The sequence below is a fragment of the Amblyraja radiata genome, chromosome 7, assembly GCF_010909765.2.
Source record: "Amblyraja radiata isolate CabotCenter1 chromosome 7, sAmbRad1.1.pri, whole genome shotgun sequence".
NCBI lineage: Eukaryota > Metazoa > Chordata > Chondrichthyes > Rajiformes > Rajidae > Amblyraja > Amblyraja radiata.
Genome location: NC_045962.1, coordinates 11,884,410 through 11,900,698, shown reverse-complemented (window position 1 = coordinate 11,900,698; position 16,289 = coordinate 11,884,410). Strand labels below are relative to the sequence as shown.

At 40.4% G+C, this 16,289-nt stretch overlaps 1 protein-coding gene across 11 annotated transcripts in view; it reads right to left on the bottom strand.

Moving 5' to 3' along the window:
* The window catches only part of ankrd44 (ankyrin repeat domain 44), a 152,243-nt gene that overhangs the window by 8,460 nt on the left and 127,494 nt on the right, over positions 1–16,289 (bottom strand). For all 11 annotated transcript variants that reach the window (XM_033023720.1, XM_033023722.1, XM_033023713.1 and 8 more), the window contains 3 exons: positions 15,921–16,066; positions 8,270–8,352; positions 2,952–3,034 (listed from right to left, as the gene is read on the bottom strand). In XM_033023720.1, the coding sequence (XP_032879611.1) occupies positions 2,952–3,034; positions 8,270–8,352; positions 15,921–16,066 (312 nt within the window). The remainder of the gene's footprint in view (positions 1–2,951; positions 3,035–8,269; positions 8,353–15,920; positions 16,067–16,289) is intronic.

Below are 16,289 nucleotides of genomic sequence, written 5' to 3'. Positions count from 1 at the left end.
CAATGTCTCTAAGGTTAGTTCTGGGACCTGAGCTTTCATAACCCATATCAATCGATGATTTTGATGAAAAGATGAAGTGTTATACATCCATGTTTAATCATACAAATCTGGTCGTAGTGGGAGTTGTGAAGTGGATGCAGAGAAGCTTCAAGAGGATGAGGACAAATTAAATTAATAGGTGAGGATGAGTAGATATATTTTAGATAAATGTGGTTGGAGCAGGACAAATTGTTGATGTTATGCTGAAGATGAAGCTCTCAACGGTCTCCACTTAAACCCCATTGATGCTGACCAGGGTATATACACCACCATATACACCGAGTCTGAAGAAGGGTTTCGGCCCGAAACGTCGCCTATTTCCTTCGCTCCATAGATGCTGCTGCACCCGCTGAGTTTCCCCAGAAATTTTGTGTACCTTCGATATTCCAGCATCTGCAGTTCCCTTTTGAACACTATATACACCATCTTGCTCTCTGTAGTCAATAACTAGCACTTTTGTCTTGCTGATGTTGAGGGGGAGGATATGTATGACACTGTGTTCTAAACTCTCTATCCCCTTCCAGTACTCTGTCTCGTCATGGTTCGAGATCTATCCCACTATGGGATGGCGTAATTTCCAATTCTAATCTAATCAATGAGAGGTAATTGATGAAGGAAGTTGGCTAGACATTGCACATGGCTCGGAGACACTCCTGTGGTATATCCTGGGGTTGGGATTATTGATATTTGGCAATCGCAATCTCTTATGGTGCCAACCATTGGATTGGATTTTCTGAATATGAAAACATGCAAACTCCACATAGATAGGGAGTCAGGATCAAACCTGAGTGGCAGATTTCTACCAGTTGCACTGCTGTATTACCCCAGTTAGATTTTAAATCCACTTCATAAATTCAGATTGGCAGTTATTTTTCATAGGTCTGCCAAATCCTTTCTGGTGGTACTCTGGCGATTGTCATTGTGATTGCACAAGAGTATATTTTGTGCCCTTGCCAGACATGATGCTTTCTCAAACTATGGTTAATGTTATACTAATTCATCAGCTGGGGAGTTTGGCAGACAGAAAGCAATAATCAGTTTATTTGCATCACTGTTCCAGTGTCATTGTTGAGGACTTACGAGTTCATTTCCCTTGACTGTGCATCACTATGTCCGACCTCTGGTGACTCTGTTCTGATGTGGAATAATTGTTTTGTCGGAGTTGGCACAAAAAGTGATGGGTCTATTTTATGAGTAAGAACTTATCAGACCGTTACTAATTATGTCCATGCAGTAGCTCTTTCAATCTCGGAACTGATCCACATATCTTAAGGCAAAATATTGCAGATGTTGGAAACTGAATTAAAAACCAAAAACAGAACCTTTTCCATTCCTTTTTGCGGTCTTCTTATATTGGTGAGAAAAGCTAAGGAGTCTTGACTGTGCATGTTGTGCCTTCATTGCATTCAAGTCAATGCCTATTTGCAACTGACTGAGCCACATTCTTTGAATGGCCCAGAACATGTGGTGGGTGATGAAGCAAAAGACTAAAGGGCACTGGTGAATCAGTTGGGTTTTTGTCAAGATTCAACAATTACTTTTATTTCTACATTCTTTGAAATTGAATTCAAATGTTGTAAATTAAACTTCAAACTTCCAAATTAAATTTCCAAGCAGTACGCCCACCCAGTCTATGTTGATAGCACCAAAATAGAGATGACCAAAGCTGCAAGTTCCTTGGAATAAATATCACCATCAATTTGTCCTGGACCAGCAGCATCAAAACAATGGCCAAGAAAGCACACCAACGTGTCTACATCCTTAAAAAAGGCTTAGGAGGTTCGGCATGTCCCCAACACCCTCATCAACTTCTAAAGATACGCTGTAGAAAGCATCTCATCAGGATGCATCACATCCATCCAACCAACAGTTCAATCCAAAACTGCATGAAATTACAGTGAGTTGTGGATGTAGCCCAGACCATCATACAAACCAGCCTCCCTTCCATTGACTCCATATCTGCACTTCATGCTGCCTCGGCAAGGCCACCAGCAAAATCAAGGACTAGTCTCGGTCATTAATGCATTTGCTCAGGAAAACCAGTTAATTGTTTTTTTTGTTTTTTTTTGTTGTTTTTGTTTATTTTATTAGAAGTTAATACAGTACAAAACAATACAGTGGTACCTAATTTTAGGTGCCAACTATGTCATACCGTAATCCATTCTATGTACAACCTCTAGTTTTATGGAAAACCAGTTAATTTGATATACAAATTATATGTGAGCAAATTGGCCTAGGTTTATGCTTTGAAGGCTATTATTTAATTTTCATATTTTTATGCACAAAGCAGAATCATTGTTTAAATTCTGTTGTGTAAGAGATTCAATTCGCACTTTCAGCACCGTAGCTCCTTGGCACACAGGAAACTGTCATTGTAATGTTTGCTGCTAAAAGTCGGTCATGTTTTTTCTGCTTTAGATACAGTGGTAAGCATTTAATTTACATTTCACCTCTTCTCTCCTTATCCCACACCCTTTTGTCTCCTTTTCATCACTAGTCTTTGTTCACCCATTTGCCAATCAAATGCCTTCTAACTAGTACCCACCACTCGATTGCTAGGCTTTGTCCTATGCCCACCACTTTTCCAGCTCCCCCTCCTCTAATGTAATCAATCTGAAGAAGATATCCAACCAGAAATGTTGCCAATCCATTCCCTACAGAGCTTACAACCCAGCGGCATGAGTGGCATATTGCTGCCTCACCCGCTGAGTTTCTCCAGCATTTTTGTCTACCTTCGATTTTCCAGCATCTGCAGTTCCTTCTTAAACAGATTATTCATGTTGTTTTGATTTTTTTCTGCAATCTGAAAATCTTCAATTTCTTACCAAAATGCAATTTTATAAATCATATAACCTAAATCATTTAAAACCATTTAAAAAGATTACATTTCATGACCAACAATTACTACTTACGTTTGCAGTGCATTATTTGTTGCGTTAATAAGACCTGCACCATCTATTTTCTCAAGGATGAACAAGGCACATTTTTCATGACCCTATCAAAATGAACAATTCATAGTATTAAATTATGTTGATATTCTATTATTATGTATTAATTAGCATTACTTATTGAAGCTTTGGGTTTGAACAACAATATAACTTCAGTTTCTAAATACATCAGATTTCTGCTTTCAGAAATGTGACTATATTCAGTTGAATCAAAAGTTTATAAGACCACATTCCCTGTCCTCCAAATATTCTTATTTATTGCAGCCTTAAACATTTTTGATTTTGATTTTCTTTGTAGATCATAGCATGGACATTTCTAATAGTTTGATGCTTTATTCAATTTATTCCACTGTCCTCCAAATAAAATCTTATTTTCTGCAGTTCTAAACATTTTTGTTTTTTGTTTTCCATGTAGATGGAGCATTTAATACTTAAGTTAACAAACATTGTAGCATCTTTGGGGCACTAGGGTCTCAAACTCAATTATTAAAAGTGAATTAGCTGTACAAGCACATTTTAGCTACAACATCTTCCTAATCATACAAAAATGTTTAATGTAGGTTTACACTTTTAATTGTTATCCTGTACCTTATGCTAAAAAATCATACATTTCCAGTTATTGTTTAGAATTAGCATAGCTTTGACCAATGACCCCTAATAATTAGTTTACATTTTCACGTAGGATTAATAGGATGATAAAAAAACGACTGGATACCATCATCCTTAAAAACATACCACAGCATTAATTAGCGCATTATGGAAGTGCAAGAAATGTCAATGTTTGATGGGAAGCTACATTGCCCCATAGTGGCAAAAACAAACAAACTATGCCACAAAATATGTTCAGAATCTATTACCATTTTATTTTCTGTTCTTTGGTGTTATAGTCAACTGCAAGAGTTGAAGGAAAGCAATGAAGATTCATTTCATTTCTAAATGTATTTCGATCCTTACAACACAAAATTGGGATTGATCATAGAACACAAAACAATGAACTGCTCCTGTGGTGACATGTTTAAACATTTGAATACGGATCAGACAGCCACGATATCTTTAGGCTTCACAATGAAATTTGAATGGTCAAAATTAGCTCACTAATTTTGTCAACAGTCCTTTCGGGATTTAATAATGTATTTTTGAATTTAGGACAAATGTGTGCAGCAACAGGCATTAATAATTTATTTAATTATACTTCACTTTTGGATTCTATTCAGTTACCATCTTACGTAATTTATAAGGTAAAATCAAGAGCCAGGAAATTATTTTGTGCAGTAATACTTTGTGAAAATACTCATGCAACAATTTGGGAAAGTATGTTAAAGGAAACAGTATAAAACTTAAAATAGATGACAAATGAACTAAGGTATTAAGTATCTGTATAATATATTATGCAAAATTATTATTTATTAAATTCTAATGCATTCTGATTAATTTAAAACAGAATTACTTTTATTGGATATAGAATTGGCACAAGAGAAATAGATCAATATTTTAAAATAAAAATGGGAGGCAATTTAGCTCACTGAACATGCTCCATTTAAGGATTCATCCCCATGAGATTATCAAGACAAAACATGTTTAACTAGTCCCCTAAAATGGAATAAAGCACTAGCTAATTACATCTGAAAAAGAGTCCTATGTCCAAAGATAGTCAGATTTTTTATTGCAGTCAAGTCTTACCATTGCATCAATCTCTGCACAAAGGTTACTTCAAAGAGTATTATTTACATTTCTCTATTGAATATCACAATAAAGAATAGCTCGTTGAATGTAATTTATTTAAACTTAAAAATAATCCAAATATTTAAACCATCTGTGGCAAACTATGGAAAACATGACATGATACCAGTATAATTGTACAGGGCATTGGTGTGGCTACATTTGGAGCATTGTGTTGTTTTTAATCTTATACTATAGGAAATATGCCATTAGACTGGAAAGAATGCAAAAAAGATTTATGAGGATATTGCCAGGACTCAAGGGACTGAGTTAGAGCAAGAGGTCGGGCATGATCAGATTTTATTCTTTGGAGCACAGGAGACTGAGAGGTGATCTTACTGAAGTGTGCAAAATCATGAGGTGCAAACAAAGGGTGAATGCACACAATCTCTTTCCCAGAGTCGGGGAATCAAGACTTTAAGATTCGAGGAGAAAGATTTAATAGGAACCCGAAGGGCAACCATTTCATACAGGGTGGTACATATATGGAATGAGCTGCCAAAAGATGTGGTTGGAGCAGATACAAAAATTACATTTGAAAGACATTTGAACAGGTGCAAGGATAGGAAAGGTTGAGAAAGATATGAGCCCAACGCAGGCAAATGGGACTAGCTTAGATGGGCATGTTGGTCAGCATGGACGAGTTCAACCGAAAGACCCATTTCCGTGCTGTATAACTCTATAATTGAGCATAGTAACACGAGTAGAGGCTAATTAATTGGCATCTTAGCTTATTATTATGAGTGTAATTATTAAATCCCTTCCCCTAGAAATCAGTACTACTTGGGAAGGATGTCAAAATCCAAATCAGGAAGAGAAAACACACACAGGAAAATTAAAACCCTAAAATCATTGAATGCTCATGCCCTTAAAAGTGGCCCATTGTCAGCTGAAAAGTAATGCTCAGTCCCTTCCTGCAGTAGGTTTACAGCTTTCCAATTTCACAAATAAGTAATTTTTAAATATGCAATCAAGGCCTCCGCACCCCATTCAGGCAGTGAGTTTGAAACCATTCTTGGGGTGAAAATTCCTTCACCTTCCCCCTAATCCTAACAAATCTTTATCAGTGATCTCTAACACCTATATGAAACGTAGGCTCTTCTCTCTTGTTTAATCAAGATTCATCATAAACTTATAACCCTGGATGAAATCTCCCTTTATTGTTTATTCCAAAGAAACCAACCCAATCTTCCTGTCATTTTTTCAGATTCGGATTAATTTATCATTTATCAGGGTTCAGTGAAATTCCTTGTTTGCATGAAACTCGGAGTAAACAGTATACATAGTAATCATAAATAATAAATACAACAATGAATGCAGAATGGTGCAAAGGTTGTTGTACGAAAAAGGGGCAATAATGGAATAACCAAATGAGGTATAGTTAAAAATAAGAGTACAGGGCAGCATCTCTGGGAAAGGGGTTTGAAAGAGGTGATTGGTTCAGGAGTCTGATAGCCATCGATAGTTGTTTTTAAGTCTTTTAGTTTGAGCTTTCAAGTTCCTGTATCTTATCCCTGAAGTATAAGAGAAAAAAGTGAATTGCCGGGGTGACAGGCATCCTTGTTGATACCTCCAGCCTTCCTGATGCAACACATCATGAGAGTGGATGGATGGAAGTGACCAGCTTGTGGCAGACTGGATTGTGCTCACTACTACCGGAAGGTAGCCGGTTCGAATCCCGCTTGGAGTGCATACTGTCGTTGTGTCCTTGGGCAAGACACTTCACCCACCTTTGCCTGTGTGTGAATGTGTGTGAGTGATTGGTGGTGGTCGGAGGGGCCATAGGCACAGATTGGCAGCCACGCTTCCGTCAGTCTGCCCCAGGGCAGCTGTGGCTACAGAAGTAGCTTACCACCACCGAGTGTGACTGAGGAGTGAATGAATAATGCGATGTAAAGCGCCTTGAGTATTAGAAAGGCGCTATATAAATCCCATCCATTATTATTATTACTGTCTGCAGGTTCAGGCAGACAAGAGCAAAGAATACTTTCTATAGTACATCTGCAGAAATGCAAGAGAATCCTCATGGACATGCTGAACAATCTCAGAATTACCCACAAGTTTCTTTATCATACATTCTTCATTCTATAGAACATGGCAGGCAACAACCTACCAATCTCCCAAACTATCAAACACTATGCTTTATTGCATGCCATTTTAAATCGCATTTGCCGTTCACCTTGTATCTCATGGATTTTTATTTTTGGACAAACCTGTCAAGTGGAACCTTCCCAAAAACTTTGTACAATTTATGTATTCTATAAAAAAAAACACCCAATAACCCACCTTACTTCCTCAAATTGTGTTTGAAAACAACTTGTCAATTCACAAACTGCTGGGTGGTTGGAGCAAACCTCTTACTTGGTCAAAGTGGGCAATCAGCAATAACAAACATTATTCCCCCCACATGGTCCATTATAGCAAGTGTTATCTGGTTATCTGTACATACCATGTACATATCTAATCTACTCAATTTTTGTCTTTCAGATGCTACCTGATGATCTGAATATTCTTATTTCAGATTTCTAGCAATTATTGTATTCTATATCTCACAGGTCAAGCATACTTTTCTCCTACCGCTGCCCTCTTCAAATGGCTCAATTTACAGTGCTCCTGATATATCAGCTTCTCTCCTATGGAACTAAAAGCAATTGTATAACCAGAAGAATCCTAATAGGCCTGTCCCACTTACGCAACTTTTTCGGTGACTGCCGGCACATGTCATAGGTCGTCGCAGGTCGCCGAAAATTTTCAACATGTTGAAAATCCAGCGGCGACCAGAAAAACGCTACGACTCTTTGGGCGACTGAGGAGACGACTCACGACCATAAAGGCAATACCCCGGCGACATGTGAAGCCTGTATGATTGTGAGTAGTCGCCCAAAGAGTCGTACCTTGTTCTGGTCGCCGCTAGATTTTTAACAGTCGCCAAAAAAGTCACGTAAGTGGGACAGGCCCATAAGACAAATATTCTATGAGTACTCCATTCCTCTCCCTCTGCAATTTTTAATATTTGCTTTCGCAATTTTCAACTTCAGATGAAGGATCCATGACCTGAAACTCTGACTCTGTTTCTCTCTCAACAGATGCTGCTTGCTGCTAAGGAATCAAATTAAAAAGGATACAAGATGATACAAATTATACAGCTCATTACAAAAGACTAATCTGAACATATAACAGCATCTAGAAGTGATTTTGATAGGACACTATATCAATGAGAATCTACAGTATTTACTGGTTAAGAGTCAATAAATAGGTTTGAAAGATGTCAAGAAACGGGAAAATATAAAAGTAAAATGTTAAAAAACTGCTGAGGTTGGAAATAAACACAGAAAATTGCTAGAAATACTCAGTCTTCAACCTAAAATGGTTACCATTTCTCTTTCCAGAAGTGCAGTTTGATATTCAAATGCCATTAGCATTTCCTGGTTTTACATGAAGGATAATACAAACAGTTGAACTACAGAAGCAAAATAATACATTTTTATAATTTTTTCAGATTTGGTCACCTCTGAAGATTTAACATACTGAAAAAAAACCCAAAAGCACTTTCTTTTTCTTACTTTGCTACATGCCAAGTGAAGAGCTGTATTATTGTTGTTGTCTTTTAAAGTTAAATCGGCCTTTGCACTGTTTACCAAGATCTCTGAAATGGGAAAAAAGAAATGGTTATTGAAACAGGAAAAAAGAATTTAAAGATATTCATTACTAGTGGTTGCAAAATCTAATAAAATGTGGAGTTAATTATTTTAATGGCTGGATTAAGGCCAGCATGGTATTTATAGTTCTACAAATGTCCCCAACAAAGTTATATTTTAAAATAATGATGCAAAAATTCGCTGTTTTCTGTTTGACAGATGTTCATTAATTCTTTGATTCACTTTTAATTAAACTTTACAGGCTTCGCAATATGACTATCTAAATGGCATTTTTCATCACTTTTACATAGTATATTTGTATTTTCATGATGATTGGTATTTTCAATGTGATAAATATTTAAATTAGAATTGCTTGATCACTTGTCTGGAAACAACATTTGTAAAGTCTTGTTCAAATGATTATGATTTTGTCTTGTTCCCCGATACAAAACAATTGTTCAGTTCTGTTCCTGATTCTCCAGCAGGTTCAATGAATGTTTGGCACTGACATTAAATATATAACAAGCATGGCTAATGATAAACATAATTCTATGAATATAGGAATCTTTCCACTGCTTAGTCACAGTACAATTTACATTTCATGGTGGTGTTTGAACATTTAAAAGAAATTGAGCATTATAGAAAGTGATTAACTAAATGTGTATGCAAGCCACTTGTCTAATGATATTTTTTGTTGTGCTCCTTTTTCCACGATTAATGACAGTACAGCATTGCAAACTTTAAAGTACTCTGCAACTGGAATCACTTTTTAAAATAGTAATTTAATTGTAACTGTTCTCTTTTGAAATAGACACTAAATAGATGAAAATTACACATTTAAGGCATATGAATAATAAACATTTCATGCCAACTTTGCAGAGGTGGACTGAGAAAAGGATTGGTCCCTCCTCATGCATTCCTCAGGCACTCCTTTTGAGGTGCTCTGGGGTTGAGGTTGGCTGCGGGAGGTGCCCTGGTACACGGAGGCGAAGTGGTGGCTGCTGGACGTGAGAGGACGTTTCATTCACAGATTAAGGTGACGCCAGAGTGGAGGTCCTGCACGTGATCAGGCACCGCTGAAGGCCCCACAGATGTCGCATGAGATCACGAATCGGACATGGCCTGCAGCGGCATAGCAGCAGTAGAGGACATCAACAGCATCGCCAGGCTAAACCAACCTCCAGCCCAGTGCTGCGGCCAGAACAGTGAGCCTTTAAAGGCCGATATGTCTCTTTTAAGAACTTTGAAACTTGAAGAATACAAGATGGTGCCCAAAAGGTTGCGACTCTTTGTGCACTCCTGAGTGTAATCTACTACTCTTACATTACCATTGTTGCACTCTCGTACATGGGTATGATTGTGCTTATGTATGATAAGATTTTACTGAAATGTCTGCAAAATTTCACTGTATCGATGTACAAAGGACCATTGAACTATTGAAGTCTCAAATACAAATAATCGGGATGCAGATCACAATCATGATAAACTGAAGATATCATCATCCCAAAATATTAACTAGGTTTTTCTCCCCAAATGTTGCCAGTACTTAAAAAAAATGATGACTATATTATTGGAAATTTACCAATTGTTCTGATTAATTTTCCCTCAGCTTGTATTATATATAGTATTCCATATTATCATTCAATGTTACTATTTTCTATTCTTTACTTATTTCCACAACCTGACTGATTTTGAGCTTAAAGATCACACATATCGGTTAAATCATAGTGTAATTTTATTCCTTAAGTTAGGTATGTTTTATTGCTTACACTTTTAATAAAACCAGATTGACTGCTTTGGTCTAACTGTTCACTTTTGCATCTAAATGGCTTTAGTCAACTGAAACAAATCTTTTATCCATAGAACCGGGAATATTCAACCATTATTATATTCAACCAAGAGTGGACATTGTACTGCTGGAAAATGATGCTGGAGAAGTGATAAAGGGGAATAAGGAAATGGCAGTTGAATTGAATCAATTTTTTGCATCAGTCTTCACAGTGGAAGACATCAGCAATGTGCCTGAAATTCAAAAGAGTCAGGGGGTGGAAGTTAGTGGAGTGGCTATTACTAAGGAGAAGGTACTTGGGAAATGGAAAGGGCTGAAGGTGGATAAGTCACAAGGACGGATGGACTGCACCCCAGGGTTCTGAGAGAGGTGGCTTTAGAGATTGTGGAGGCATTAGTAGGGAGTCGGGAGTGGTTCCAGACGCTTGGAAAATTGCAAATATTACCCCGCTGTCCAAGTAGGAAGCAAAGTTGAAAAGTGGAAACTATAGCCCGTTAGCCTGATTTCAGTGGTTGGTAAGATTTTAGAATCCATTATAAAGGATGAGGTTATCCATTATTAAAGGATGAGTACTTAGAAGTTTATGATAAAACAGGCCGAAATCAGAATGGTTTTGTGAAACACAGATTTGCCTGACAAATCTGTTGGAATTCTTTGAGGAAGTAAATAGCAGGACAAAGGAGAGTCAGTGGATGTTATTTAGATTTTCAGAAAGCCTCTGAAAAGGTGCCGCATGTGAGGCTGCTAACGAAGATGAAAGCCATGGTATCAAGGGCAGATACTAGCATGGATAACAGAAGGCACAGGGTTAAAGGGGGCTTTTTCTGGTTAGCTGTCAGTGACTAGCAGAGTTCCGCAGGGGTCAGTGCTGGGGCCGCTACTCTTCATGTTGTATATTAATGATTTGGTTGAGGGGATTGAAGGCTTTGTGGCCAAGTTTGCAGATGATACAAAGATTGGTGGAAGGGCAGGTAGTGCATAAAAGCAGGGACTCTGCAGAAGGACTTGGACAGGTTGGGAGAGTGGGCAGAGAAGTGGCAGATGAAATACTGCGTAGAAAATGATGAACTATTTTCTAAATGGGGACAGAATTCAGAAATCGAAGGTGCAAAGGGACTTGGGAATGCTGGTGCAGGATTCCCAAAAAGTTCATTTGCAGGTCGAATCGGTAGTAAGGAAGGCAAACATAATACCAGCATTTATTTTGAGTGGACTAGAATACAAAATCAGGGATGCAATGTAATGCTGATGCTCTATAAGGTGCTGGTCAGACCGCATTTGGAGTATTATGAGCAATATTGGGCCCCATATCTGACGAATGGTGTCAGGGCTGCCAACTCTCACGCTTTGAGCGTGAGAGTCACGTATTTCAGCCAATTCTCACGCCCTCACGCTGATGACAGAATTCTCACGCTGTCTTCAGTCCCTGCACAGCAAAGATCCAATAGCGGAGCTATAGGATCTTTGCTGCGCAGTTTGTCTCTTTGCGCCACATGACAGCGATCTGTGCGGTCTCGGTTGATGGCTGTGAGTGACGTCGCGTCTCTTCTCTCTTGGTCGAATGTGCAGCCGCCGACAACATGCAGCTGCTGGAGATGGAACGGGGAAGCTCCCGGGCAGCGGCTGTCAGCGCCTCTGTGCGTCAGCTGTGAGCTCTGCGCTGCCGGCCGCAGCTGCAGCCTCGCTTGCTCCCTCCCTCCTGCCCTTCAACTCACACAGCAGCGTCAGCCCCTGCACAGTTTGTCTATTTGCGTCACAGAGTGATCTGTGCGGTCTGGAGAAGCGCGTCGGTTGATGGCTGTGAGTGGCGTCGCGTTTCTTCTCTTCTCTTCTTTCTTGATTGGATGTGCAGCCGTAACCCGAAAAACCGCGGGGTTTTTTTTCAATTCGTTTTTGCGGGGTCGGGGCAGGCGAGCCATCCTGGGAACTGCAGCCAGTCCCTGGGACGCGAGCTGATCTGGGAACTGCAGCCAGTCCCTGGGCACGCAGAATGCCAACTTGATAATTATGGACAAATTGGGCCAGCCATGTACATGTTGTATAACTCTTGACTCTATGCAGATCTGGGGTGTGGACAATGGGGTGTGGACAGAGCGGCCGACGGACATAGAGCCGCCGGAGGTGAGGGTGGGAGGTGTGTGCCATGCCTGGGGGGGAGGGGGGTTGGTGCTGGGACCACCGCCACGTCTCTCCTATCACACCATCTGCACGGGAGAAACAAAACTACTTTTCCCCCCCCCAAAATCATCCTGCGCGCCAGTAGTTTGACACCCCTGCATTAAACCAATGCCCTCTAGTTCTTGAATCACATATCCCAGGAAAAAGACTATGTATTCACCTTATATTCCCCTCATAGTTTTTACTCATATATATCTTAATTTCATTGAACCATATATGATTGAATATGTGGCATTATTTTCGTCTTGTTTCTATAGTCAATACAATACAATACGGTTTTATTCGTCACATTGCACATAAAGTGCAAGTGAAATGAATTTGTCAGCAGTGGTACAATGAGAAAGAACACACAAAAACACAATAAAAATTTAACACAAACATCCACCACAGCATTCATCACTGTGGTGGAACACACAAAAATTGGCCGGTCCAAGGGTAAGGTTGTCAAAAAGGGTATGGTTGATTAATATATTTGTGCAGTATAGTGATGGAAGTCTGACCCTTGCCTTGTTTCTCTGTTTTTCTCTATATATAAGCATAACAGCATGAATATAATCTGATTTCCATACATGAATATAGTCATTCATGTGCTGCACCTGTTGATCAGAGCCTGCTCTATTGTGGAATGTAATTAGGAATGTAATTTAACCTAACCTTATTCATACCTAATCGAAATTAAAGCATAAATGTTGCATTCAAGTGTAGGTTAAAAGACTTGCTACAGTATGCACCAGATTGCATAATTTCAAGGTGAAAAATGCAAAGGCTCCCTACCGTGGGAGGGGGGACAATCCCCTCCCACACCTAGGTCGCTACGCTCTCTCGCAATTTCTCACTCTCAACTCTCACCCAATGTTGGCAGCCCTGCGGTGTGCTGGCGCTGGAGAGGGTCCAGAGGGGATTAACGAGAATGATTCCCAAGAATGAGTGAGTTATTATATGTTGAGCATTTGACAGCACTGGGCCTCTATTCACTGGAGTTTAGAAAGATGAGGGGGGACCTCCTTGAAACATACCGAATAGTGAAAGGCCTGGATAGAGTGGATGTGGAGAGGATGTTTCCACTAGTGGGAGAATCTAGAACCAAAGGTCATAGCCTCAGAATTAAAGGACGTTCCTTAAGAAGGGATTTATTTAGTCAGAGGGAGGTGAATCTGTAGAATTCATTCCCACAGAAGACTATGGAGGCTGTCAATGGTTATTTTTAAGGCAGAGAAAGATTGTTGATTCGTACAAGTGCCAGAAGTTATGGGGAGAAGGCAAGAGAATGGGGTTAAGAGGGAAAGAAAGATCAGCTATGATTGAATGGCAGAGTAGACCTGATGGGCCGAATGGCCTAATTCTGCTCCTATCACTTATGAACATATTAATCATTATAGGAATACTATCAATAGCAGAGTACAGCATATTGACAATGACAACATAGGAACACACAGGAGACTACAATACAATGTGAAGTAAAATAAGATGTTCCTTTAAAAATAAACATCATAGATTTTCATCGCAAAATTTACTCTCATATATGGAGAAAAAGGGCGAGTTTACTGCTTAAAAAGAATAACTGACTTTGAAAACAGAGTTCCTTCCCAGTGGTTGAGTGTAAATTTGAAGTTCCTGGATTTTTAATGTAGTTGGGGTTATGGTCGATCTGTTCCATTGCTCATACACTAATCTCCCAACCACACATACCTGCTGCTGCAACCAGGGGATGGATTGTGCTGGCAGCTTCACTAGGTGGGAACTGTGGCAATAAAACCTGAGCCTCTAACCCATCATTGCTGTGCTGACCACTCACTCATGTCAAATGTTTCTTTCACAGTTTTGAATGTCTCTGATATTCAGTCATGTAAAATGGATTAAAATAGGTTAAATTATAAATAAATTCAGCTACAATATTATTGTTAACTAGACCAAGTGCAGGTCTGCTCCCCCAACGCAAGATTCTACCACTCACCCGTTCCCCCAACGCAAGCAGTTCCCCCAACACAATATTGTACCACTCACGCATAGCCCCCAACTGCGCAGGAGCGGCTCATTTCTCCTCATCCCTCAGCACCCTCTCCACCTCCTCTTCACCCGGAGGGAGGGAGGGGTGCAGAGAGGGAGGGGTGCAGAGAGGAAGGGGAGGGGGGTAGAGGGAAGGGGAGTAGAGAGGGAGGGCGGTAGAGAGAGAGAAAGAGAGGGAGGGGGCAGAGAGGGAGGGGGTAGAGAGGGAGAGGGAGGGAGGTAGAGAGGGATGGGGGAGGGGGTAGCGAGGGAGAGGGAGGGGAATAGGGAGGGAGGGTAGAGGGAGGGGGAGGGGGGGGTAGAGAGGGAGAGGGGCAGAGAGGGAGGGGGGTAGAGAGAGAGAGAGAGAGAGGGAGGTGGGTAGAGTGGGCAGTGGGAGGGTAGAGAGGGAGAGGGAGGGGGGGGGTAGAGAGGGAGGGGGGTAGAGAGGGTGAGAGTGAGGGTAGAAAAGGAGTGGGCTCCTCCCCATCTCCCTCCTCACCCCCCCCCCTTCCATCTCCCTCTACCACCCCACTCCCCACCCCATCTCCCTCCTCCTCATTTCCCTCACTCCCATTCCCTGTCCCAGGATCTACCCAGGTCGTAGAGCAGCGCCAGGGCCTGGATCTCTGCCTGGTTCTCGTACTCGGCCCGGCCCTGGCTGTAAACTCCAGCCGTCAGCTCGGCCGCCGCCTAGGCTCCAGTGCAGGCCCCGACTTCCACTCTGGGCTCGTCCCTGACTCGGACCCAAGCTTGTCCTTGGTTCCAGCGGCGGCTTCTTTCTCGGCCCCAGTCACATCCCAAGCCCCGAACTCGCCCCTCACTCCAGCTCCAGCACCACCCTCCCCACCGGGCGTCGGCAGCCGCTGCCACTTCTCGTTCACCGCAAGCACTAGAGTTCCCTTTTCTCCCGGAGTTTCCCGTCCTGCCTTGCGAGTGCATTGTGACGTCACTCGGGTTTTTTTCCCAAAATGGCTGAGTTTTCAGACTGTTTTTAAAACTTTAAACGATTATTAACTGGAAATATAGGTGGGAATGTGACGGAAAGATGTTTATTGCCTCAACGGGAAAAATGTGAGTCGGATGTGTGATAATGGGAAGGCTGTGGCCTAGCGTTTGGAAGAAAATAGGAATTAACCAGATATTGACACACACACAGCCACATACAAGACGAAGATTTTTTAGTATTATAGAAATTAATTAAAGCATAAACGTACTGTGAAATACTTAGATAAACTTACCTTTTTAAAGGACACAATTCCTTCCAAATTTTTAACAAATGACCACTTTTAAAACCAAAAGAACAAAAGCAAAGTGTCTCTCAGCTCACTACATTTCAGAATCATCATTGGGCTCAGTGGCAAGTCCAAATGTGCAGCAGCAAGGTTACATGAGCCAACCTTTGATCTCAAATACACGTTATGCTTCCATGCTCCAGTTATATATGCAGAAGTTAAAAACACCCTGAACAAAAAACTGTGCCCAGATGAAACAATCCAATCCAAACGCTTTTTTTTTAAAAAAGGAACTTCTGATTTGGCCAACATTTACAGACGTACAAAACAACCTAATTTTCAGTTTTTAAATATTTTGCAAAGTAGGAAAAAAATCAAAACTACATACCAACAGCTCCACATTGTCCATTTTCAGCTGCCATCATTAAAGGGGTTTTTCCTGAATTATCGACAGGATTCACTTGTGCATTATGACTTAAGAGCAATTGCAAACATTCCACATGGTCTGTAAAAGCAGCTGCGTGAAGTGGTGTTCTGAAATAATAAACAATTACGAGGTCTTCTGTAATTTAATCAGAAAGTACCAAAGACAAAATAATTGCTTGTCCGATCACAACTGAATTACAGAAACTGGTTTTGTCAAAACATGCATACTAACCAGTTATTGATTTAATCTCTGCATGGATGTGTGATTGAACATTAATACCTTTGAGACTTATCTACTCAGTCTTTTCTCATTCTACCATATTTTCCATGT